General features: G+C 45.1%; 1 protein-coding gene across 4 annotated transcripts in view; it reads left to right on the plus strand.

Annotated features, from left to right (window-relative positions):
• The window catches only part of smtnb (smoothelin b), a 47,736-nt gene that overhangs the window by 6,284 nt on the left and 14,172 nt on the right, over window positions 1–27,280 (plus strand). For all 4 annotated transcript variants that reach the window (XM_085786734.1, XM_085786732.1, XM_085786731.1 and 1 more), the window contains exons 2-9: window positions 7,314–7,471; window positions 9,261–9,339; window positions 9,431–9,509; window positions 10,383–10,462; window positions 17,297–17,399; window positions 20,989–21,695; window positions 23,287–23,338; window positions 24,556–25,137. In XM_085786734.1, the coding sequence (XP_085642860.1) occupies window positions 7,314–7,471; window positions 9,261–9,339; window positions 9,431–9,509; window positions 10,383–10,462; window positions 17,297–17,399; window positions 20,989–21,695; window positions 23,287–23,338; window positions 24,556–25,137 (1,840 nt within the window). The remainder of the gene's footprint in view (window positions 1–7,313; window positions 7,472–9,260; window positions 9,340–9,430; window positions 9,510–10,382; window positions 10,463–17,296; window positions 17,400–20,988; window positions 21,696–23,286; window positions 23,339–24,555; window positions 25,138–27,280) is intronic.

The raw sequence follows: 27,280 nt of genomic DNA on the forward strand, positions 1-27,280 counted from the left end.
TGAGGAAGATTGAAGAGTCTGTGCCCTTCATTTAAATACAAAATCACAACACTGGAATATAAATGATGGGTAATGTCCATTTAAGATGGAAAAAGAGGAAGCTGTGTTTTCCCTCAGGGGGGAAGAAAATTGCTCTCTCTCTCTTCATTACCAAGACGATATGAAGATGCTTTTGATGTTCATTTGCTTTACCCAAACACACAGTATGCAGTTGTGAGGTACCATGACAGGGCTTTGGTACAGTCCTCACAATCTCTTTGGCTTTATGTTGGAATACTAAGGTGTGGCTCTGTTTATAGAGGAAAATGGCATACAGGAAATGGCATGCCACAGTCTGCAGGATCAGAAATGTTGTGGGTTTTTGGCCAAGTCGCACACTGAATTGCACCAATAAAAAAGATAAATATATCTCATTTTGCCAGCTTGGGACAAGATGGCACTTTCGAAACAAAAATTAAACAGATGAAATAGAGAGAGAAACAGATGCAAGTAGACAGAGTCGTAGAAATGTAGGAGCTGGTTTGGCCTTTTCTATACTGACTCCCCCAGGAAAGAGTCATTTCCTGAGATCTACTCAAATCATGCAGCGGATGTTGATGTTTTGCTTCCCAGCTGAGTGTTGTTAATGTCGTGGCATTCTTGAGATATACACAGCTGATCTGTGAGATTTTCCTTGGCTTTGTCTCCCCGTCCGTGTGCGACTCTAACTCCTATTGTCATAGATACGGTGGATTTTCGGAGTCAGCGTGACTGGCTCTCATGGCTTTATTAGAACAAACTGTTTGTGTTCAGCAGCCTCCCAAAGTGCTTCAACCCCCCTCCACCCATCACCACCCCCACACCAGTATCTGCTTCCTCCAGTGGGACGTCCCTCTCACCTCCTGGCTCGTCCCTCATTAAAGCAGAGGAGCTGGTCACGCAGGGTTTTCAGTCTGACCAGCCATGTCCCATATTTGGAGAAGATTCATCATATATGTTCCTGCTCCCGCTTTGACCCGCGTCTGCTCACAGCTAAAGTGCAGGATCAAAAGCAGTCTTTCTTATCTCTTTATTTATGAAGGCTCCATCCTGCTGTTATCTGTCTTGTTTTGTCAGATCGTCTGCTTATGGCCGCTGATGGAAGACTATATATGTACACCGCCAACGGGCGTAGACGGCTCCCTTGCTCTGCAGGTTTTCTATGTTTAGGTATAATGATGACAAAGCTGGTAGGCTGAAAAGAACCGACTGTGTTGTTTCTGCACCCTTGATTTATGGGATCTATAAAATGTAGAAACAAAAATTGACCAAAATTGGATTTCACCCCAGAACATAAAGTGATATGGCCACTAGCAAATGTTGTCAAAGTGAATAAGAGCTCAAAATGATGTTAAAAATTTGTACATTTTTAAGATTTCACATTCATTTTTGATTTGGCTTTCTGCCTTTTGTTGAACGATACAAAGACTTGTCATTGAGGCCTCCTCCAAAATGTGGGACACAGTCGTCCTGGCCAGGCTGTAACTGACCTGGATCCCTCTCTGCGACCTGACTTGCAGCCCTGAAGAGAAGTGCATTCACAGACAACGTGTGTGAAGCCAGACAACCGAAATGGGCCAAAACGCCTCACGCAGGCGGTTGAATGAAACCCAGGAGAGTTTTATGACTGCAGTGTAGATCATTTAGGGGTTGTTTTGGGTGGAGCGATATGCAACAAAGCAGGGAAGATTAGAAATAACTTTGAGGTCCTGGGTGGAACGGAAAGGCCAATATTTTACACTCCAGATCAGAGCATTGACCGTGTGTGCATAATCAAGTGTGTGCTTATTAATCCGTCAGCATGTGGTGTCCACTGGGCCAATGATTTGATTTGAGTTGGTAATGTGCACGTCACGACATGCGTTAGTTCAGATCTCTCCTCCTCGGTGCATCATTATAGAGCTATAGAACATTTCTGAAGCCTTTGCCCCCCTCTCACCCACATGCATTCCTCCATGTGTCTGTTCTTTATGCCTGCTACCTCAAGTGTAAAGGGGACACTGTTTTCCCAGGTCTGCTCCGGGCCTTTGTCCTACCATGCAGTTATTAGTAAAGGTTAAGCTTTCCTACACGTTTAGCAGCACGCTCACAGAGAGCATGCCACCGCATGTACAGTAATCTGCCCCTCTCTCTCGCTTGTTTGTATATTTACCGTTTTTGAACCCGACCAACAAAAGCTCAACGTGCAGCGAAATGAGTTTCAACCTTGAATCTGGTTCGTTTCTTTGTTCGTTTTTCATCAGAGCGTTGACTGAAACGCCCTCCTCTTAGGCACAAGAGCCAGACACCTAGCAGCGCTCTCGTGCACCCTGATTATATTTCCATTTTTCAGTGTGTGTTTGCGTGTGAGTGTGTGTGCACCGGCTCGCTGTGTTCACGCATCATTTTACCTCAGGTGTTGAGGAATGATTTACAGACTTGAGGCTTCCACCTGATTCAGATTGGAGTTTTGCCCCAAAGCAAAGCAATAAAGAGATTTGGAAAAAAAAAAATTGAACTCTCTGACCCTTTTAGTACTTCTCAATCTCTCTCAATTGTTTATTTGTGTCTGTCTCAATGTCTGTGCTCGTCCAGCTTCCTCAGTGGCAGCTGGTAATCCACTTCAGCTCAGCTGCGGGGAGTGTCCCATGTGTCCTTATAAGGGCAAACTCACTTGTGGGCTTGACAGAAGTGAGTTTAAAGCACTGATCCGATCTGCTGCCTGGCTGCACTCTAACCTCAGCCTGCTCTGGAAATTATTACTGTAGCCCTCGTTTCATGCACAAACACACGGGACCCCCCACCCCATCCCGCCCCACCCCACCCTTACTCATGCCCATGCACGTGGACGCATCATGCACACACACACATTTCTTGTGGAAAGTATACATACTTCGAGGTGTTAGGGAATTTACTAAATACGTCACGGTCCTCACCCGCAATCAGAAAGCATTAAGTGCGAAAGCAGCAAACGAGACAAGCACATGCTCACCCACTGGGAGTCAAAAAGGTCGGGACTTGGACCGAGGGGTTGTTGTGCTCCCATGGCATTGTGGGGGGTGGGGGCTGTAAAGTTTGACCTGACAACACACAACATAAGGGAGATACACACACACACACACCAGGAATCCTAGTATGTTAAAAAACATGTTTTACCATTTAGCCCAACATACAGAGGTGAGTTTAAACTGAGAGTCAGAGCTTAGGAGTCATAAATGGTTCATCACCATTAATCCAAGTTCCAGTTGAGACTATATTGCCATTCAGCGTAACAATATGTGTTTCTATGAATAATACTGTAATGAAAGGAGAGGAACAGAGGGTTATAATTAAGACAAATCTGAGCTTGTACAGTGTTTGCTTTCTATTTGCACACCACTTGAGCAGAGTGATCTGTCTCTTTTCACTACCACAGGTTTAACATAATCCTCCTGTCTCAGGGCTGCACCCACAGGTGGTTGTTGAAGCGCGTGCATGTGTGTGTTGAACTTAATAGTAGTGTATTAGTACTCTGGTATATTTTGACTACCTGAAGAACCTTGACTTCCCGCCACATCTGACCACTTGTGAGACCGTTTCCATTTGAATTATATTTAAGCCACCATGTGCAGCGGAGGAGTTCAGAGAGTGTGTTACCCACCTCAGGAGTGTGTCACCAGCTGGTCGGGATTACTGGTAAACCATGAACACTCTCTAATTGGCTGTGATTGATTGAGCTGCTTCAGTCAAAAGTCTTTGGATGGGTTTGAGGTTTTGATTCTATATGCTGCTGCTGCTGCTGCTGCTGCTGCTGCAGGAAGTGAGTCAAAGCAAGCGATGCTACGGCAGCTACAAGCCTCTACAAGCCTGCTTGTGCAACATTAAAGCATTTTTTCATATCTTGCTCTTCACCACATTATAATTCCTGCCAAATAAGGTAATCACTTTCTGGCTTGTATCAGTGACTAAGTATATTTGAATAAAATAAAAGTTCGTAACACCCTTGTACAAGCTCTGTCTTGAGGCGGCTGCCACAGGATCCACCTCCCCCATCCCGTCTGATGATGACATCATAGTGGCTGAGTCAGGTGACTCGGCAGAAGTCGACAGGTGTGACAGTTATGAGTCTACAGTTAGCCAAGCAGACCAGACTGTAACATGACCGGCCGCCGTCATTACAGGTGCTGACAGCTCGGTGACGTTTCAGAGGCTACAACTTTCCTGAAAAACACTGTGTGTGTGTGTGTGACCCATTTGCCTTGTGTGATTCCTGACTCACACGTCTGTTAGCGGCAGAAGCAACACCACGTGAAAAGCTTTCTGTCTGGGTACAACGGCCGCTCTCTGGGTCACAGTGTTGTTATTATTTGGAGCCGCAGTGACAGTTGGTTACCCAGAAGTCTGTGGGCTGGTTTTAAAAAATGCCTTGGGCAATGGTCAGTGGGTTAAGGTGCTGTCACTGAGTAACTACATAGATTTTCTTTCCCCTCCTGACACAGTCGCTCACTGTAAAGGCCACTGTCATGTGGTGGTTTGGTCAAATGGACTGTGTGTGTGTCTCTGTGTGTGTGTGTGTGTGTGTGTGTTTCCATGTTTCCGTCTCTGGTTCTTTAACGATTATTCTGTTTTCTTTGGCAGACTCCCAAGTGTAAGGTGTGGTTTATTTGCTCCCGTTCCGCCCACTCATTACTTTCCTGTGGAGTTATTGGTCATTTCTTTATTTATAATTTATTTTCCCTGTTTAAAATGCATAAAGGAAAAGTCAGTTACAGCCACTGGCCTTGTGCCAGCTGGTCAGTAGGATTTAGTGTTTTGATGCTGCCACCGTTACAAACTGACTCGGTCAGTGCACTGATTGGTCCATTTAAAACAAAACACCTATAGGCTGGTAGCAGGTAAAAGTCAAAGTGCTGACGTACATGTGTTTAAACTGTTTTTCTTCATCTCTTATCACTTACCACCAGTGTGATTGTACTTGAAGAAATTACTGTAACTGATTTGGACTATTCTGCCGTCTGAGTTTGGGAGCTGTTCATTGCCTCTTTTTTTGTTTTCATTTTTACTTAATCTGAACATTTGCTTTTGTGAGTTTGTGTATTTAAACTGATATGTGCCGTACACAGGCCAGGAGCAGCCTGTCATAAAATGCTTAGCAGAAGTTAGTGTTTTTGAGTAGCGGCCCAGGCCTGAGGCTGTTCTCTTATATCTCAATAATGAATAAATAAATCAGCCCTAAATCTTGGCAGCGGCCTTGCTGCACAATCACATCATGACATACGTTTGGGAGTGAGTCTGACAGTGTGGTAACAGACAGCTCCCTTGAGTGTTTGGTTAGAGTGTGTGTGTGTGTGTGTGAGAGAGAGAGGGGGGGGGGCTGGTCAGTGATAGAAATGAGCGAGTGTGTGCTCATTTCCTTTCTTCTTAATATTTTATTGCTTCACAATCAAAAACCCGGCGCTGCCTCACTCAGGCTGTGGTATCATCTCACTCACTAACTTGGACCCAGACCCAGTTCCTGGTCTCACTACCATCTCTTTTCCTTGTGAGTCAGCAGGAATGTGAGGAATGACCTGCGTGAAGCCCGGCCCTTTCCCACCCAGTTCACATCTGCCCATTTTTAGGCATACACGAGTCTCGCTTCTTTTGCATTTTTCTCTTTTTCACTTTGTCATCCTATCTCCCTGTTAACCGCTTTACTCTCCATTCTTGTACTTCTCCTCCTCCCTCATTCTTTCTTCCTGCCCTTTTTCAGCTCTCTTTTCTCTTACTCGTTCTTTTCAGTCAGCTCAGCACTTTAAATTTCCACAAATTACAGTATATAGGAGAGTCCCACCGAGCCAGTGCAGCTCCGGCTGCATATTTCGTCGAACCGCAGCGAGACCTCAAAACCACCGGGTTGAAAAGGGAGTTGATATGCCCCCCTCCTCCCCGCTTCTCCTCCCCCCTTCTCCTCCCCACTCGTCCCCCCCAATCCTCCTCTGGGCCCAGCAGCAGGGGCCCCAGCACATCAACTCCCTTTTCAACTCTTCAGGGTGTAAGGCTTAGCTTAACAAGCACATCCAGCTCCCTTTTTAGTAGAAGGCCGTTGGCATACAGAGGCCTGTGTCTGGACTCTGCAGGTTTTAACCGGTGCAGCAGGGAACCTGAACACGTGTGTGTCTGTGTGAGGTTTATAAGAAACGCCTGCCAGCAGAGCCGCTCATCTCTGCGTGTGTTGACAGGTTCCTGCTGTTGATTAAAAAGAGAGATCTGTCTCCCGTTTGACAGGAGAGGGCTCCCTCTGCCCTCCTATGCTTTCAGCGGTCGCCGACATGAAGGCATCCATCTCACTGAGGCGCAGCGTGTGTGTGTGTGTGTGTCGGCAGGCTTGCTGTATACACACACTCGCACACCTTAATTACCCCTCCTTTGCTTGAAAGAACAAACCCTTTAACTAATTGTCACTCAGGGCGTTGAAATGACTTGCTGAGTGTTTAAAGTGAGCCTCTTCAGAGTCTCTGGGGCCTCCTGCAGCTCAGCTACTGTTCAGTCAGGATGAAATACAGAGCGGCTGGAGAGGAAGACACCTGGGTGATAACCTGAGCTGAACACACTTCTTTCTTGTAGCCGAGCACCAGCTGTTGGCGTGCCTGTTTCTCATCCTCTCTTTACCTTGCTCAGGTGGTCCTGTCTCTTCAGATTAGTGAAGTCAGATCACCTGTCATCACCGGCCTGTTAGTAAGCCGTCCGTCGGCTCTGCTGACCCTCTTACTCCCTACCACACATTTAAAAGTAAGCCAGGGATGTGAGATCCGGCTATTTCTGGATGTTAAACACAGCTGCATGTTACTTACTGTCCGTCAGCCGTGACTCTGATTCGGCTCGGGGTCAATTAATAATCACAGATGTGGTTCCCTTGCAGGTGGATCCATGAACTTAGTGGGATACTGTGTCTTTCTGTCTGACAGCTGCGTGTTAGTGCAGATTGGCTGAAACTCGGCCCCTTGTAAAGGAGAGCCTGATTGTTTGTTTTGCAGGGTTAATTACAGAGGCGAAGAGACGGCGACTGAAAGAGGTCGGCACTATGACTTCTGCTTTGACCTGAGAGCTCTGCATTTCTGCTCCTTGACCGGCCTGTACTTACACTCAGAACAAGCCTGTGACCCTGTAGGAACAGACTTCTACAGTGTATATAACAGTGGCCATTCCCTCACCATTGCCTCCTACATTCATACATGCAAATTTTGAAAGCGTCTTTGCAAACCAAATGTTGGACACTCTGCATATTTGCACACTTATAATACTTGTATTCATCTTCATATCCTGTTTGTGTTTGCCTTTTTGTTTGATGGCTGTAGCTGGATGGAACTGTGGATCTGGACGAGAGACGCCTCATCCGTTCAGCCATCCGGGAGTTGCGGAGGAGGGAGATCGAGGACATGGAGGCCGCTCTGGCTAGCAAGAGGTTTAGACCCACACGCCTCAAACAGCAGGAGGACAAAGAAAACCAGCACAGGTGAGACCACACACGCGCACACGCGCACACGCGCACACATGCACAGTTCTAATGACAAACTGCCCAGGGTTAGGTGAATGGGAGATGCTAAGAAAACAGTCACAAACCCAGATGCAGCATTCCTCAACTCCAGTGGGGAAAGTCTGGAAAAATCAAGCACTGGGATCATGAGGGACAGAAAACTGCAACCACAATAAATCTTCCATTTTCCATCTTGTGTGCATGTTTCACCGTAAATACTCTCACTTTTAACAGTTTGTCCTTAAGTCAGATTATCTGTCAGCGTTGCAGTCATCAGAGTCGGGTTGAAATCCTTTTTTCCTTAGTGCGGTTATTAAAGTTTTTTCCTTCTCAGCGATAAACAGTTCCCGGCACCTTGCATTCAGCTTAGGAATGTGGACAGAGTGACAACTCAGCTCTAAAGCCTCCTTTTGCCATTTTGTCAATAAACACATTTTTGCTGGCAAAGCAAGAGAGAAACAGGACAATCAGGCTTTAAATGATCACAGAGGACCATCATTGTGTTGTGTTGTTTTTGGTATGTTTAAAAAGGTTTAAATGTGTATACGCCCTCATGCAAACTATAATGTTACTTTTATTAAGACATTGCTAAGATGTTTTTAATGATGATTGATGCTGCTTAGTTGATCAAAGCAGACTTTCTCTGTCTTGAAACAACTGAACTTCCCCCCCCCCTTGAATTCCTGAAATCTACCCAATCATGCCAAATTAAACTGCAAAGCTCAAACTTAGCAGGTTGAGCTCATGAGATTGGTTGACAGCAGCAGCGTCTCTAATCAGCATCACAGAAATGCAATCATTTGCAAAAACCTCATCATTTTTTTTTGTAACAACAAAAACACAAAAATGAAAAGGTATAGAAAATTATAGTGTTGATGGTCTTTAGTTTTTTTCTCTGTGGGCATGAGATACTGAGCTTTACACAACAGACTGACCTGAGTCCTTTAACAGGTGCTAATTCAAGACTTATAGATTGGCGGTGGTTCAAGGCTGAGGCTGAATCCCAGCGTCTGGTCTGGAGCACAGTAAAGATTTAAGAGTACTGGATGTGAAGAGGATATCCAACCTTACGCCGTCAGTCTCTGTCTTCGTCACTGAATCCTATTAAGACCAGTGGCTGGGCCTAATCATTTCCATTCACTGCTTCGCTCAGATGACTTGGGTTACAATAACAAAAGAGGTGCCTCAGTGGAGCTGCTAGAGAAAGCAAAAGCATACCTGCTGCAGAAAATGCATGCACGTGCACAAATGTTAAGAAACCCGCACACACAAATCCATCTGAAAGTTGAATTATCCCCGTGCCTCTCCCATCCCATGGAGGAATGTGAACTATTCCACTCCAGCATGCCACACATCCTTTAATACCAACGAATGGAGGAAAGCGAGGATAATGAGAGAACTGCAGGAGCTTATGAGTAATAGAAACCAACATAAAAGCAGACAGCGAAATGGAGAGACTGAAAAAAAGGAAGATGAGAGCAGCTTCTTTTTTTTTTAAGGCACAGTGTGTCACTGCTGTCAGATCTGCTATGCCACAGTATCATTTTTTCCATGCTCGATTTAGGAGTGTTTCCTCGGATGGTTTTTCTCCTGGCTAAGAAACTTCTGAATTATTTCCTGCTGCTTTTCACAAGTGCAGAGAGGCCTCAGGTTGGAGTCAGAGAAGCAGACAATTTGTCCATCTTGCCACTTGCTGCATGAGCACAAGCTGATGCGCACTTACCATAAACACCATTATAACCACTTCGCTGTCTCTTTTTCGTCTCAGGTCAGAATCCAGCGAAAACTTGGACGTCCTGTCTCAAAAACTGCAGTCGATCCAGGACATCGATGAGCTCACAAAAATGGTGAGTATCAATGGACAAAAATCCTGAAATGTAGAGAAACTGTATGTTTGTTTTTGTGTCACCTGAGACTTTTCTGTGCCTTTGCTAAAAGCTGCGCGCCGCCAGTGAGTACGAGGAGAGGAAGATGATCAGAGCAGCCATCCGACAAATCAGAGAAGAACAGCAGCAAGGTGAGTCCAGCTGTGTGATGACATGGAGTCAAACTGTGTCTGTATGTTTCTTTAATAGGATACCGTCTTTTCTGGATACGATGATCTACAAAAATATGCATTTATTTGCCAAATGCTAAGGAAAGGAAAATGCAACAGTTTGGATGTGACTCCACTTGAAAGATGATGTGTTTGAACATCTTAAATACTTTAACTGATTAGTTTTGTAGACTGAATGTTCTGTAAACATTCAGTGAAAATGTCTGAATTTGAAAGACCATAATTAGGTTCTGGTTGACAGAAAACTCATGACACATTCATACTTGCAAAAGTCATAAATCTCTTGCCATTATTCAAAATTAAGCTCCATATTCATTACAGCTCCTTAACTCAATATTCTCAATATGATGTAATATTGTGGACATCACTGCTCCAATCTTGGTTTAACTTAAAGGTTTTATATGATTTAGCACCAAACTCTGACAGTTGAAAAGTAAACTTTAAAGAAACATGGTGGATAAATATGCATTGTTAATGCACGTGTATGCATATTTCATGTGGGCCAGGTAGCAGGCGCACTGTGGTTGCTGTGGTTACTGCAGTAGATCTACCTATGATACTGGATCAGATAGTGGATTCCTTTCATTCCTTAGTGCTGTCTGGTCTGTGTGAGGCCCCTGTCACTCTGAAACACCGTGATGCATGGACAGGCTGGTGGATATGCAGACTCCAACAGGATCTGATCTCAGTCCGCCCTGTACGGGCCATGTCGAGACACCTCAGATGATGTGATGATGCTGCAAATCTTGCACTAGATGTGACTAAATGTTGTGTTTGTTCCACGTTTCACCCGAATCATTGTCTAAGCACTGCTGTTGTACGTTTGTCTTTTAGTGGCTGTGGAGAGGGTTAAAGCTCCTGGTCGCCGCCTGGACCCTGAGAGTGTGGAGCCCCAGAGCAACATGGGAACTGGAGTGAGTACAGCTGAGTCAATAGTGTGAATATTGTCATTATGTTGGGAGAAATTATTTAAAATGGGAGGAAGTAAATCTAATCTAGCACACTTTGTGTCAAATGCGGTCAATATGTCCTCACAGTCCACTCGCTATGTGCAAACCAAGAAGCACAACACTATCCCACCCAGTTGGCAACAGGGGTGTTCATGCTCGTGCACAGGATGAGGAAAAGAAGAAGGGAGGAGGTGATAACAACAGATAATGCTGATTTAAGGATTAAGGGGAAGGAGAGAAGGAGCATCCAAACCTTTCATCAGCACCAGACTGTGTGTAGTTTGTGTAGTGTGCAGATCGATGTTGATTGCATCCAAGGGAAGGTCTAATGGTGGCTGCAAACCTACCGTCTCACTCCTCTGTCACTGTAGTTTAGCAAAATAAACTCTTGCTTGTTTTTTTTTACTTTGTTTGGATCTGGGTGTTGTGTTGGTTTAAAGGTGAACTATGCAAGATTTACACCTTGATTAAACAGCTTTAGAGTAGTCGTGATGGTTAAATGACTTGTTACAGGGAGAATGGAGGCTCTCCGCCTTCCACCTAGCTTCTCTTGGCCGAAAACCAACCTTGCAAGTTCAGCGCCTCCGACGCGGTGTCCTAGATCTCGTCTCGCCAGAAACATGAATTGCTTTACGGCACTACCACACAAACACGGCCAGTAATCCGTAATCTCTTGCTAATGTTACCCACCTCGGTAGACATCACTCCATGGATTGTCTGTAGCGGTGAAACAACAAAACAGCAAAAAAGTAACTGAACCTGTATAGTTCTCCTTTAAATTGCCATTTTGTTTGAATAAGTTATACAAACAGTAATACAGGCTTTTTATTGTATTGGCAGTATTCTGCCATTGCGGTGTTGCCTCGGCAGCATGTGTACATTAATTTTGGGAGCCCTAGAGGAGCCCTTAAAGGAGGCTTTTATTTGTTTAAGTGTTGAGTTCAAATATCAACAACCTCTCTCCACCTTTTTAAATATCACAGCAGGAAGCCGACACAGACTGCACTTAATCGTTACAGCTGATTATTAAACTGTCTGTCCTGTCAGTTTTCATTTGCAAGAACCAACTGAGCGAGGATGAATTTGCGGGTGTCGAGTTTGTTTACATGGCAACAGTTACCACTGAGGTTTCTCTGCTGCCACAACGAAGAATGCAGCAAACAACAACAAGCATTGTGACTTGAGTCACACACTGTGTCATGAATGTGGCTACACACACACACGCAGACACGCACAAGCACATGTCTAGGCTGCCACAGAGAAAGGAATGTGCTTTTGTTTTTTTTTTGCATCCATATTCAGATTTGGCCAAGTATGAGGTCAAAGATAAAACTTACCTGGAGTTTAGTGGAGATAGTAGATTGTTTTTCTACATGTTTTCTACACCAAAATTAAGCATGTAGGACGTGTGAGAGAGACAAAAAAGGTTCTGTGCATTGATTGATCATCATAAATTGCATTTTGAAGGCAGTGATTACATCTCTCTGGATCCCTCTTCAGTCACTCTCTGAAACTCCAGCCTCCTCTCAGACGTCTCTCCCAGCGGCCCGGCCCTCTAGTGGAGGACCACAGGACTGTGTTTTCACAGTTACAACTAAACTTTCATCTTTTTCAGTAGTACAAATTGAATTATATAGTTGTTGCAGACAGCAAGACGTTAGGCTTCACTGTTGGTGAGAGGCTGCCAGATGTTATCTAATCTGCTGTGTTTGATTACTGTTCTTTATTTTCTTTTGTGTGATTGATCTGTTCCCAGTAGATGAGATCTCTATGGAGAGAAAAACAAAGTTGATTCTTACTGTATGCGGTCACCACTGTTGTAACTAAGCCCTTTGAGTGATAAATGTGAGGGCACATCTACAGTACAGCGCTCTATCTACGCTCTGAAGGGAAATACAGTCACGTTATCAGTGGGTCATGTACTGCCGGTGAATCATGTCTGTTGCAGCCCGTGCTTGGCTTGTGTTGTGTGCATTCCTTTGTGTTGTGTATGTGTGTGCGTGTGTGTATTCTCCTCAGTTAGGAAGCGACGATAGGATGTTGGCGTCACAGGATGCTCGAGCATTCAAGCCTCTTTACATCACTTCCTGTAAGACGGCTCCAGTAAGTGGTGCGGCAGTGGGTTTGTAGGCCACAGGTGGTGTGATGGATTTGGGGCGGGGGTCTGGAGGATGGTGATGAGGCAAGAGGCGGGCGTCAGACGGACAGACAGACAGACAGAGAGACAGACAGGCAGGCAGCCCACCAGCTGTGCCTCAGCAGTCTGGTCTGTACTGGAATGGGGACGTGGCCAAAAACAACATCAGCCAGCAGCAGCAGCAGGGCTCCTTCCACTCACATCACAGCAGCGGATCTCTTTGAGCTGAGTGCAATTGTCCCAAGGCAGATGGAGGTCCTAGATAGGCTCCCACAGCAGCCAAACACACGCACACATATACTATATATACACATACACACATACACACACTCACATACACACAATATGCAATACTATGTGTAGACTGGTAGCAGCTTGAAAGAAACACCAGTTCAAAAACTTAAATAGGGCAATATATTGAATGTATGCTTGTTTTAATTACTGGACTAATGTAGCTGTTTATCTGTGATTTTACCAGAATCCAACCCCCATTAGAAGTTAATGGCTGTTTTAATAGGCATGGTTTACTTGCAGGGATAAGTACCGTAAAAAAGTTTCCTATTGCTCATTTGGGAGAAACCGCACTATAACAGCTTATTAAAAAAAAAACCTTTAATTATTTGTACGTAGAAAAAGAACTGAAGGAAAAAGAAAGGGGATTTTTAATGTGGGATGAAATGGTGCCAAATATCTAAGCATCTAAATGAGGTTTTCTTATAGTTGTATCTCCTTGTCTCAAGTAAAACAGCAGGTAGAGAAATGAAAAAATGGGTCAGGTCAAAACAATCGCAATATGTGAGTTAATGTGTCAACCAGGCAACCCTTAAACCTGTGAGGAAAGAGTGTGTGTGTGTGTGTGTGCGTGTGTGTGGTGGGGGTCAGATCCCTGTGGAGTCAGAATGGGAGGGAGGGGAAGTCAAGGGAGTGGCTTGTTGGTATTGTGTGTGTGTGTGTGTGTGGTGTTGGTGGTGTATATGTTTGTGTGTGTGTGTGTGAGTATGTATGATGTGGCTGAGCGAGTAGAGCAGTAGAATAGTGGACGTCCTGACTCCAGGAAGGTTACTGCAAAGAGAGAGAGAGAGAGAGAGAGAAAAAGAGGGAGGGAGAGAGAGAGAGAGGCAGTCCGTCAGTCTGGTGAGGAGAAGGTAAATGTCAATGATTTTTTCTGCTGTCGTGTGTCACAGACCAACGCTGCTCTCTGACTTTCTTCATCTTTTACCCACTGAAAGACCATTTACCATCTTTCCACATCTGTCTGCATCTGTTTTTGTCTAACTGAAGAATGGGAAGTGCCTGCCTCTCTGTTTATCTTTCAGGTTTGTGTGCATATTGTTGTTGTTTTTTTTGCAAAGTTAGTTAACTTTTTTTTTTTTTGGTTCATTTTTACTGACAGGTCACATCTTAGGATATAGATGAGACCTTAGTGATACATCAGATGAAGTTGGGTCAGATACATAGAGAATACTATGATGAAAGATTATAAAGAAAGTTAAGATGAAACTTGAATATTTAATGCTTGTTGTTTTTTGGTTTTATAATATTAAGTCATTAGACCCTGTAGGTCTCCCTGAGGTCACAGGCTTGCGTGCCATCCTGATCTAGGTGTGTTGGGAGGGAACAGGTAGGCTGCTGCTGAGTGGGAGGCTGTTGCAGATCCAGACAGAGTTTTGTTTGTTCTGTGATCTCATCATCAACATGTTGCAAGAAGAGACCTGAGGAGCTCAACTATCTGAAACTGGGCTTTGCCTTTTGTTACAGAAAATGTAAATTGTTGGCTCTGGAGGTGACAAGTTGTGTGTGTGTGCTGAATGGATAAAATACCATGGGTCCATTTTTTCCCCCCCGAAATAAGCAGTAAGTGAGGGAGCTGAGAGTGACATGGGATGATTTGTGAATAAAACTGGGAGTGAGGCTCAGGGCTTCTGACTTCTTCTGTGGGTTTTACTCACTCGAGACTGAACGTGTGTGATACAGAGATGATTGCTACTTCATCCCTGCTACTGTATTTCAATTATTGGAGGTGAGCCGAGTGTGTGTGGTGTGTGTGCATGCGGTTCCTTGGGCTGCAGTAATGGAAAATGAGCCGCCAGGTTTCATCGTCTTCCTCTTCTCCTCTCTTCCACGTGGAAGGCATGGAAGACCCTAAAACGGTCTGACCTCATCACTGCTGGAGTGATGGATTTAACTTTCATGGAAAACTGCAGCGTTGAAACCCAGTCTGTTAATCCGTAGCTGATCTCAGCTGTCTGAACCAGGCTGGTTGGAGGAGAAGGTGTGTGTGCCTCGGCCTCTGCCTCATCGATGTTGTTGTTGTTGTTGAGGGTTCACGGGAGTCCAGATGGCCCGTGCATCGCTGTGGTCACGAGGGAGGACAGTTGTTTTTGTGTTTTTCCGAGTTTGAGATTTTGCAATTATACTCCAACACAAAGCTCCTGAGGCCAGACGGGAGCGATGGTTTTGGGGTGAGCGTTGGAGTGGGACGGTGTCGCTCTTGGTTCCACTCTGTCAGGTCCTGAATGTCGGGGCCAGAGGAAAGCCGCTAATGACAGCATGGTGGTTGGCAGCAGGTCCCAAACTCTGGTCTGCGTCTCCAGTTCCACTCTATCTTCCCCCCTCCCTTCTGCCTCACTGTCTGTGAGAAATATGTTCCCTGTGGTTTAGTGGGAGCTGTGAAATGATGGCTGTCTGTCTGACTCCTGGCCGAAGCCGGAGAGAGGGAGAGGGAGAGGAGCGGCGGGTGAGGAAAGGCTCGTTCTCTCTAATTGTGTTTATGGCTCAAACACAATTATCTCCCCGTGACTCTTTGATTGAATGACTCCACGCTGAAGGAGAGCGTCCTTTGTGTGTGACCATATTACACTGTAGTGCGCTCAGGCCTTTTGTGGCGCTGCAGAGGACTGTTTGTGTCCACATCAGACGCCGTAATAACTCATTAAAGGAGCTTTCCACTGAATTTCCTCCTTTTAAATGCAAAACACTAGACTAGTAACATTTACGATTGTTTTAAAAAGCTGACTCCTTGATGTTCTGGACTGGGAAAAACAATCATCAATGCAGATTTTCTTCCTTTTTAGTGTTTCAATATCCAAGCTTCCTCATGAGAAAAGCTTTAATCACTCACAGACATAGATTGACTTCAATGGGAGTCATTCTGAACCACTCTACTGATGAATCTTCATTTATTTTACAAAGTAAATTAAATCATCTGTTTAGAACCTGAGCGTTTGCACTCCTCATTTCCTTTTTGTGCTGCCGTCTCCTGCGACCGTGTCTGATTACATTTTCTCCTCGGTGATTGAGCCGCTCTGCCCTGTAATCTGCTCAAGGTGGGGAAGGTCACAGTCAACAGAGCAGAAAGCCTCGACTCCTTTCTCACCTCTGCCTCTCGCTTGTGTTTCAGTTGGCGCAGGCCGTTGTTGGGTCACCGCATTAACCGGCGGTCCCTCTCTCCGTCAGCTCTGATCACACACGGCATTGATTGAAAGTCTTTAAAACACAAAAGGTGTGATTTATAAGATTTTCACACCGCTGTTGTGTTGACAACTATGCGAGCCTCTTGTCTAGGATAACATTGTTTACACATGGCAAAGTGATTGTGGCGTGTGATTGTGTGCTTGGGGTGTGTGTGCTTTCTTTGCTTGCTTGAGAGATTGTGAGTGTGTTTTCAGAAGCTTTTTTTTTTTTTTTTAAAGTAATGGTAGGTTGCAAATCTGCTCTATTATATTCAGTATTTAAGGTCATGTCCGGTATGTTGTTTCAAGATCCACCCAAACTTCTGTTGGACTATTCTTAACCCAGATGCCTCTTGTAAAACACCTTTAAGAAGATTATGGGCTGTGATAAAGTTACACAATGACGCAGACCACCTGAAGCTCCATGCAAGAGCTTTTTGCCCTTTAATAGAAAAGTTTGTAAGCCCTAAGAGTGGAGTGTTGTGTGGATTAGGAATATGTGGAGGAGTGATTAAAGAGTGTGTGCACACGTACTCAGAGGAGCCTTATTTGTGCAGCTGATTCTCCTGCAGAGTAGCTCAAGGTCAGGCACCAGAGGCCCAACAGTAGTACGGGCATCTTCGCCTTTCCCTCTCCGTCCTCCCCAGCGCACTTCTCCCGTTTCCTCTCCATTTGCCAAAATACTGCTGCCTCTCCTCTGAGATCTCCCTCCTGCTGCTACTTTTCCTCTGTCAGTGCAGAAAAACACCAGGGTGCTGGAGAAAGAGCAGCATTTTGTTCTCGGTTAGGCTGCAGGCAATTTTGAAAGAGCAGAAGCTCCTGAAGTCAAGTCAGGCTGTAAAGCTGTGTTATACGTTGGCTCTCGGGGCGCCTCTCTCAGACATATACAATGGAAAATAAAACAGATCTTTACTTTTCCAGCTGGCCAAGCATGTAGCTCATCATGGCTGGAGCATTTGACCTCGACCTCCGACAAAAGACTGTTGTGATCACCAGCTGACCTCGGGACAGATGATCGTAGAACCGATGTTTTCGCTCTGGTTTTGATCAGAGGACTGGGCTGGCACTTTTGGCAGTGGCTGGCTGCTTTCCCAAGAAAGAGCTGAAGACGTTGTGACCTGAGAAATTAAAGAGCATGATGGTGCTTTTGGAGCTGTATTGAAGCACACTGAGCATGTGTATTTGTTTTGTTTCTTTCCTTCTCTACAGGAGACAGAGCAGGAGAGTCACAGTGAACGAGAGCGTGTCAGATCTCAGATCCGGGAGTTACACGGCCAGCAGACGCAACAAAGCAGAGAGTTGCAGAGAATAGGTGAGAAACACTCACACGTCACCAAACTGTGCGCTTCTATCTTCGACCGGCTGCATTAATACGCATTGACAGGATAAACATACAGTAATTGCCCTCATATTTAGGTCTTTGTTTGGACATGCCACTCTCTCTGGGATCGCTGAAACATAAAAGCTTGCACATACTTTCACATGAAGATTAAGGCTTGTTAAGCACTAAAGACTTGTAGCCAACACTGACCACCTCTGTTGCATGTACCTGTGACTGCATACATCTGTCTTGATGCAATTTCCTCCTCAGTGCCCGTTAAAAAACGTCAGCCAAAGGAGCCATTCTCTGGAGGTGGCGGTCAGGAGGTCATGCTAGTTCAGGCTCTTTAAGCTCCTTCATCCAACTTTATTAACTGTTTGGAGTCACTCGCAGCCATAGGCTTAATGACTTTGACTTCTTAAGTGTGAGGTAATTTCATTAACCACTCCGTTAGCCCAGCCATTAATAAAGTGGTATGAATGCAAGCCTTCAGGAGGGAATAAATGCTCTCCGTTCACACCAGTCCTTGAGACTTTGCAGCCACACTTGCAGAGCTGCCGATGAATAACTTGTAAAGTGACAAACATGCATTGTTGACAAGTAATAAACTGCCTTTAGCATGTCCAGTTTACACACCTCACTACAACACAATTGTTCACTGGACAGTTTCCTTCACATAGGAATCTAATTTAACTCTGATCTTCTTAGGTTCAAATAGTTTTCATCTTTTATTGAAGCTCAGGCCTGAGGATGGTGGCCACAATAATCTCATTCTGTGCGGCCTGGTGGTTTGCTTTGGACTTGACTCCCAGTGTCCTTCTTGTGGACCTGGGGCTTGGTGCTGGGGTTATGGGAACAGAGGGAAACCCAAAAGCCACACCTCCGCTAAATAAAGCTGATACCAGAAGAGAACAGAGGCTCGCTTGACGTGGCGGAGAAACTCCCCAGTGTTACCAGTAGTACTGATTTATCCCTGCCTTACAATTTAAACCAGGGTGAAGCTGGGGTGAAAAAAAAAAAGAGACCACCGACCGTATGAAAATTCAAGGAGGACACCAATCAACAAAGACAGGACGTTTGTGGTCTGGAGAGGGCAGTGGGCAGTGTAGCCAGGGTGGGCCCCTGTGGTTCTTGAGTGAAAGTAGCAGAAAATAAAAGATTACCATGCATGATCAGAAGCTCCTTGTTTTTGGTCTTTGAACGCAGCAATAATACACACCTCTACCTCTCGGACAAAAAAAGGCTTGTATTTACATTCTTTACCTCAATGACCATGTGTCCAGCTGTACTGTGTTTTTTTGGTACAAACTGTAACTGGTAAGGCTGTGATTTAGGAAATGAAATGTTTGCAGAGACTCTCGGTGGAATGTACCGTGCGCCTCCAGTTTCTAAAAGAGTAGAAACTCACTGAAGTTGGAGCATAATAACAATCCCAACTTCACACGAGATCTTTGTGAATGACATGTATGACTCAACACAGTAGTGTCTTTTATATTTTTATACAGTATATCATTGTCTGTCTGTCTGTCTGTCTGTCTGTCTGTCTGTCTGTCTGTCTGTCTGTCTGTCTGTCTGTCTGTCTGTCTGTCTGTCTGTCTGTCAGTCAGTCATTGCCATTCACAAAAACCCTGGTTTGCAACTACTAAAGTGCACCATTAAAGTCACAACCCAACCATATAAGAGTCTAGGAGAGCTTTGATAGTCCCATTTTAAATTATAAAAACAAACTGTGCAACATCACTCATTTAACATTATTAAATGAAGCTTGAAATAACTCAACAACAACAGTGTAAGTTCCCTCAGGACAAATATCTGACTTTAGACGGCCAGACACAGCTTCCCAGAGATGCTAGCCTGGTTGTACATTGTCAGTCTTGTTAACAACGCCATGCATATATTTTCTTTATATGGTAACATTGTGAAAAGATACTGTCACTGCTTGTATAAGAAGAGTGGACCTCATGATTAAAAGTCACTTAGTCTCTGTTATTTATAGCGGCATTAAATTTATTATGGAAAACCGTGCTCTTCCTGTTATTCCATATTTGATTTGTGACAAACGGATCATAAAAACTGGTCAAACTTGTGTTGACCCGGTCACCGTGAAGGCAAACATGAGCTTTCTTCGGGTCATTGCTTGAGTGTGAAAGAGGGAAAAAGAAAAGAAAAGAGAAAAAAAACCTTGGTTGTCCTTTGTTTGTGTGCTATATATTGACTGGCAGCTTGGTGTACAACTAGTGCAGCTTTTGTGGCTATTTTAAAGCAAAAAGCAAGTCTCTCATTATCCAGTAGCAGTGGGGGTTTTCCCAGAAATGGCTACAGCTACACAATAGACACGACAGTTTCTGAATGTCAAAAATATGAACAATAACATGAGGGTTGTTTTGGCTCTCACTTCAGTAATTGAGTTTGAGTTGAGTGCCTCATTAGACGCTGCTGTCCAGTGGACCATTCATAGTGTCACATGTGAGAATGTGTGGTATCCATTTATTGTCCCGATTGTGCCATAATCACGTTTTCTTTCCAGACTACATTACATAATCCTGTGGTCTGTTTAATCAAAAACTTGCTTTCATTTATAAATGAATTGCGCACAATTTACCCAGTGCCTTTTTTTGGGAAGCGTTGCGCAATGAGGAGTAAGTAAGGGGAAAACAAGATCAACTGTTTTTAAATGAGGCTGTGGATGTCCACCCTTAATCCTGTCTAGTTCAAAGCTGAGAGAGATTGCTGTGGCTGCCGGGCAGACTGGAGTCTCTCTTTGATTTGGTTTGTAAATAACAGCCATGGATACTTGGTGAACCCTATTTGGTTGCAGAGTTGGTGCAAACACAGGTCATACAGGCGTGTTTTCAATGTCCCGGTGGTGTCGACATGTGATGTGGGATTTGGATACATGCTTGGTTTCTGCTGTTTTTGTTATCTGTGGGACGCACACAACCTCAGATATTCCCTTCACTAGAAGCACCGTGGGTGTCGGAGGTAGAGATTGTCACAGTGGGAGGATGTGGGCACCGCTGTGTTGTTTTGGAGTGCGGTTTCCTGGGGAGAGAAGGAGCTTGGACGAAGGGAGGGGAAGTACTTGTCCTGGTCTCTATTTCATTCCCGCTTCCTCCTCGACTCCTTGTACTTGCTCACCACCACCTACGGCTGCACCTCATTCTCCCATTCTCCACTCATGAGCCTTTCTTCTCCTTTACGCACATCCACCGACGCAATCTCACAAATCTTGCTCAGGAACTGAGGCCAGTCTGGAGGAAATGCCTACATCCCCTCACGTCTCCACGTGCCTCCTCTGATCCCAAGTGATTTTTTCTAGCCCGGCCTCTTATGGGGGCCCCGGTGCCACGGAAGTATTTAATTTCCATCGCTTCAGTTTCCAACTTCAGCACCTCCCGCTGTTTTTACTCACTTACAGTAACTCTGTCTTCACTTTAGATTGGTGTTGATGCAAGAGAAAGACTAGGCATACCATAAAAATCTGTTTGTTTGTTTTTTTTCCTTTTTTACAAAATCAGAACAGCCACAAGGTCCAGAAAAGTTTCTGTTGCTCAACTTGCATTTTTGTTTTCCCCTGTAGGCTCCAACTCAGGCATGGTGTTGGTTCTGGACCACCTGGTGAAGGACGATGGCTCTGGGCCTCTGCTGATCCAGCCTCAGAGAGAGGCTGTGACCGCAGAGCCTGACCTGGTCCTGTCGCACCGTCAAAGGTCAGACTCCTCCGCTTCAGACCGCAGCGTGACCTCGGTGCTTTCCAAGTCCAATCTGGATGCTGTGGCCTCAGACAAGACTCTGGGCTCAGCCTACAGAGCCCGGCTGGACTCTGGAGCCTCAGACCGGAGCCAGGGTTCCTCCCAGCGCGGTCGTCTAGGCTCTGGGGCATCAGAGCGCAGCGTCGGCTCCCAGTCCTATATCAGACAGAGACTGGGCTCAGATGTCTCCGACTCTGGCGTCAGACCCCGGTCGGGCTCTGGGGCTTCAGATAGCGGTGGTCTTTTGTCAAGGAAACGGACTGACTCAGGGACATCGGACCGCAGCGTGAGTATGTCCTCTGAGGAGAGGGGTCCGGGGGAGGAGCTGGAGATAGCTACAAGCGGTTCGACTTACAGCACAGATTCAGAAAGTGAAAGCAGAAGCCAAGGTCCGATCAGCTCCCAGTCTCAGTCCAACCAGGATCACATCGCTGACCAGGAGCAGCCTGATGGAGCCGTTTTATCTCGCAGTGACCCCACAAATGCTCAGCTCAGTGGCAGCACCGTGGGAAAAACTGACCTCCAGAAACAAAAGGTAGAGTATTCAGACCCTGTATTAGATAAAACAGTGGCGCTGCAGGTTGACAAATTAAAGGAATACAATGAATGAATGAAAGAGTGGAGATACATAATAAATACTACTTTCATTCAGGGCAGAAGGAAAGGTTGAAAATGCCAATCTTGCATAAGACTGTAAAATACATACAGCCATTTAAAATCAGCATTCAGACTTTGGCAGCCTATTGAACGTCATTTGCTGGAACTGGGCACTGGTAACATCAGTTTGCGCACAGGAGAGATAATTAGACATAATAATAATTCGACACCAGCACATTAAACAGCTTGTTAAACGTCCCTGCAAATGTCCCTGTGGCCTGTGAGACATAGTCTGAGACACCGTCTGCCCACGAGATGTAGCTACAACACAAGTTTGTGTTCACAGGTGCCGTCAGTCAAACACCAACATGCCCCCTTTTTTCTTCGTGTTATTAATAAAAAGCTTCTCCCAATGCCTTTTAAGAAAATGCTTGCTGAAATAATGTTCAACTGAATGCGATTTAAGATGCTGGACAAATCTGCTACACATGGCTTTCTGCACTACCATTGTCCACATATTCAGCGGAACAATGGTGTTTGTCCATCCAGCAGAGACATGCATAGTGTCAAGTGTCACTGTAGCTGTTGTTAAGGCACTTCATGTTGCTTTTTCTTGTCACCCATTTATTTCCGAAGGGTTTAATCCAGGTGAGAGGCGACAATGATTCAAAGAGTTTATCACAGCTTTGCCACTAGAGTGGGGTGTTGAGCTGCAGAGCCATAGTCACGTGCGGGAACTGTCTTTTTTGTTTCCTTCCTAAGAAACCCCATCACTCAGTTCCTCTGTGACACCCAGGTCACATCGGCATCCATAAACACACCACACTGAGCTCCTGTTTGGAGTTGTTTAACTTGTGTTACTTGGAAACACAAACTGTACACCTGAGTGTCTCTGCTTCACCTCAGCAGCATGTCAGCCTCACCTGCTGTCAGGGAACGAACACACAGCGTTACGGGCCAGAGGCTCTGTCTCTCTTCATCCCACAGCGCCGAGGACACACCAGCACACAGAGCTGATGTTGTTTCTGCACTTAGTCTTAAGTTAAGTGTTGGGCAACATTTCCCATCAGGTCACCATGACGCCATCGTGTCGCTCTTCTAAATGTGTTTACCCAAGGCGTCTTTTATTGTTCCCTGCACTACACGCCAATGCTCAGTCTCCTGAGAGTAATGTAAACACTGTGGGGCCCATCGTGTCCCCGGCTGCCAAAAAAGAACCCAGGCCCGCTGCTTCACTCCATACACAAGTGTTACATAATGAAAACACCACTGGTCGATGCTGTATTTAGGATTGTGTAGGTTTGTGTGTGTGTGCGTGCGTGTGTGTGTCAACAGTTGTCACCATGGCTATCCATCCAGGCTCCTGCTCCTCATGAATGTGCATTGCTGCCCTGTTAAACATGGAGCTGTTCAGTGCAGCGGCTCTGTGGTTGTCAATCCAGGCAAAGAGCATGTTAACCCTTCATCCTCTCCACTTCCTCCACTGACATTTCTGTCATGTTTCTTTGTTTTTTTCCCCCCCTTTGTAGATAACACTTAGCAGGGATCTTCCCTCCAACCGGGACAAAGTAAAGGATTCTGGTAAGAAACTAGTCTGACAATTAGTCCTGACCTGATTAATCAGCATCAAATTTGATAAAATTTCAAAGGGATAGTCAACATTTTGGAAAATTGGCCCATTGCCATAATCCCTATAGTGCAAGCTGTTTTTAGAACGGCGGAGCAGAGCCGCGAGCTGCTCAGAGCTACGCTATGGAGGCTAATGGGATTTCTTGGTTTCCTCCATCAAACTCATCAAATACACAATCCAACAACTCCAAAACGCTCTCGTGGACAAGTTGTGACCTGCACATTCACCACGCTATGAGATAATAACAGAACGTCATGAGATGGAGTTGCTTTCGAGTTAATTCATGCAAAACCACTGATGCGCATTCCCGTCGGGAGCAGTTTTTACGCAAGCAGTCTCTGCATTTGCCACAAAAACAACTCTGTCTCGTAACGTTCTGTTATTATCTCTAATAAAATTCTCTATCTATTAAAACCTCAAACAATCACAAAATCCAGCCTCTCAAAAGTCATATTTAATTGCACATACTTGAGTTCAGTAGCGTTGACTATAGAGAATAAGCAATTTTTAATATTCTGGAAAATTGCATTGAGAATGTGTCACTATACTTTTTGGCATGTTGTAGTCTAAATGATTAATGATAGACAGACAGTAATGTGTGCGATAGCATCTCGCACATCATATGGTTCATAGTTGATGTACTGTAGCGCTCCATGACATGCACACAGTTGCAGCCGTTGGTGTGACTGGGTAAGGCTGAAAATGGAGCATGTTATAATATACACAATTTCTTCCTTAGTAGAAGACTGCAGTGCTATTTGCCGTGTCCGCTGTACTGTAAACTGTGCCCCCCTCCCTAAGCTTTCCCTCCCCCCTTCGCTAGGATGACCTCAGTGAATATCTTCTCCTCTAATCACTAGTATTTTTTCCATTGCACGGCCTGTGCCAAATCGTGAGCTTTATACACAGTATCTGACAGTATTAAGGAACAGAGAATGAAAGAATATCCATGAGAGGAAGAAACTTGTCCTGAAATGTCCAAAGAAATTAGACCTGAAAAACGGTGAAACAGGGGAAGTTAAGTCAAGCAAAATAAAGGGGCGGGAACAAAACCGAGAGAGGGATTCTGAGGTAGAGCAGGAGATAATAAAGAAACAGGAGTAGAGACATAGGCTCTGTGTCTGTGTTTCTGTGATTTAAACTCTACTTTTGCATCATGTCTTTGCAGCCCCAGAAAAGAAAAATGCTGTATTGGAACCATTCAACTGCACCAACTCTGTACGTGACAGAATGCGCAAGTTCACGGAGCCGAGCCCGAGTCCAAACGTCCCAGCTTTGAAGAAAGCTCCTCTGAGGAATGGGACAACCTTTGGCAGCGGCGGCCACACAAATTTCTCCAAAGCCACTGAGCTGTTTACACACACAGCAGCATCACTCAGCACATCTGGAGGCTCCACATCTCACACCTCTGTTGCATCCCAGAGTCAGGCCACACCTCAGCCGAGAGGCGGGCCGAACAAACCTCTGTCTTCAGCTAGCCAATCGCAGAACTCCGTGGGCGGGCCGAGGCATCCAGCTGAAAAAGTTGTGCACGCCCACAGTAACTCAAAGGAAGACAGGGCCCCAGGGAGAGCAGCTGGACAGCAGGTCACCCAGGGAGAGGCAGACCCGGACATGAAGACTTTCCTCACCATTGAGATCAAGGATGGGCGCACCACCACCTCCTCCACGTCCTCGCCGAGGGGCAACATCGTACCCATCACCACCATGACCCCACGCATCACCCCTAATGCTCTGGGGCAGAGAGCAGGTAGGAGCATCAACCTTATCGCATCAGGAGATACTGTTTTCACTCAGGTTAACAGGTTAAACATTAACAGTCTGCAGCTCTTTGGTTGATTTAACTGAATTTTCATGCACAGTTTTTAGGTAAGATTTAATTGCATGGACCCTTTAATCCTCGTCTGGAGCTGGTGCTGTATGAAAAGATACAGCCCACTGAGTTTCAGGAGGTTTGAATCCTAATTTAGCCACTTTATGTCTTTCCTTGCTAATATCAGGCCTTAGATCATGGTGGAATCCCAGTGGCAGTGGGAGGCGACCGGGTCAGGAGTGGGATGATGACAAGGGGTTTTGTGAGACCAAACAAAAGCACATGGATGAGTGCGGATAGATGCTGGGGCCGAATACGAAACAGCATGGTTGATCTGAAGGGAGTTTGTTATAGTGAGTGTGTTGTTGCAGTGTGGAGGAGGGTGAAGTCAGTACAACAGTAGTTGAGTATATAGGGACAAAGGAGACAACAACGGGCTGTCTCAGGCCGAGCTCAATAGTAACACTGTTACTATGTAACAGGGCAAGTGAACGAGCCCACAACGTTGATTTGATGTGATACATGCTGCTTCTCTGAGTACTACCTTACATTATTCCTTTGAGCACGCACTTAAATGAAGGCAAACATTTTGGGAGTTTGCTCCATTTATCAGAGCGTTGAGCCTTTTAAGAGATGAGAAAATGGAAACCACAGTCACCTGTGAGGCCCGTGATTTAAGACACTGTTACATCACTGTGTGAATGCAGCGAGAGACCTTTGCTGCAAGTTTGTCTGTTTTTTCAGGTAAGTGGGGATGATGTTTAAGTTACAGTTGCTTCTAAAGAATAGAGAATTCATAACTTGGTTATAAGAATCGAAGTAAAAATAAATGTATGTACAATATAAATATATGCATTAAATATAAAAGATATGCCCTTTTATGGCACTGTATAAAAGAAAAAAAGAAAAACGTGAGGACAGTGAGTTTAAAACTTGCCCTTGTGATGTATAGTCTTAGTACCTGACATAGAATTAATTTATATGCAGTGTATCTAGTGGCTTCGCTTTCGCCTGTAGGTGAAATATTTTCTTTTGCCCTTAACAGTGAGTGGATAATTCAGAGGTGAGAAGCAATGAAGGAAGAGGGATGCAACAAGGGTATTTCTGCAGTGTGACAGGGATCTTGTAGTCTGTGGTCAAGGCCTCAACGCCAAAGGCCCCTGTTTACAAGACGTGATTACATACCACTACGCAGAGGGTGATGGCATTACTGCTCATCTCATTAGTCTGAAAATGGTATTTGATTTTCAGTGTATCCACGTGTCACATAAGAACCAGAAGAAAAGTCGTGTTCAGAAGGTGTTTGAGAAGCGAAGCAAGTGTTGAGTGGGAAATCCATACATGGTATGAGTTTATCTTACTCTACACGATGAGTGAAAAAAAACAATGTCCCTCTAATGTACATGCTCAGTACCGTACAGTATATACTCTCAGTACAAACAGTACCAGCAGCGACTCATTAATTGTACAAAACTAAAACATGACCGGCTTGAATCTCGGTCCATTTCAGAAACACGGCTGCTCCAGCTGCTGTTATAGCCTGTCCGAACAAGACGTCTTAAGTTTCAGCTCTTCCCAGCAACCGGGACCTCCAACCCAAACAGTTTATTTAAGACTCAAGCTGAACCTGTGCGATTACAGCCTCCTCACCTCTTACAACCATCCTCCCCCCTCCCGCCCTCCCCTCCAGGACACGTTCTGGCAGCCCCACTGGGCTTCGTCACCAGAGTCACACAGTTTCTCCTCAGCTCAATTTGCTTTAATGGTTTCGGGCTCCTTTTTTGGGAACCCATCTGTCTCCCACTGACTCAGAGCAGGCTGCATTTGTGTCTCCAGTTTCTCTCAAAAGCACCTGCCAGCACTCTTAAATGTACACCGTGCTGTGCTTGCGCGCATTAATCATGTATTTTATGCAATAGCTTTTATGTGTTTGTGTGTGTGTGAGAGGCAACAGGTCACAAGGAAATACACGTGTGTACTGTTGGAGGTGACTGAAGAGGGTTGTTTATGTTTTAGGAATCGTCTACATTTTCTCACTCGTCTCTCACGTCTGTGTTGTTTATGACACTATGGCAGCTTA

This window comes from Trachurus japonicus, chromosome 9 (genome assembly GCF_045865225.1).
Source record: "Trachurus japonicus isolate A0001 chromosome 9, Traja_1.0".
NCBI classification, from domain to species: Eukaryota; Metazoa; Chordata; class Actinopteri; order Carangiformes; family Carangidae; genus Trachurus; species Trachurus japonicus.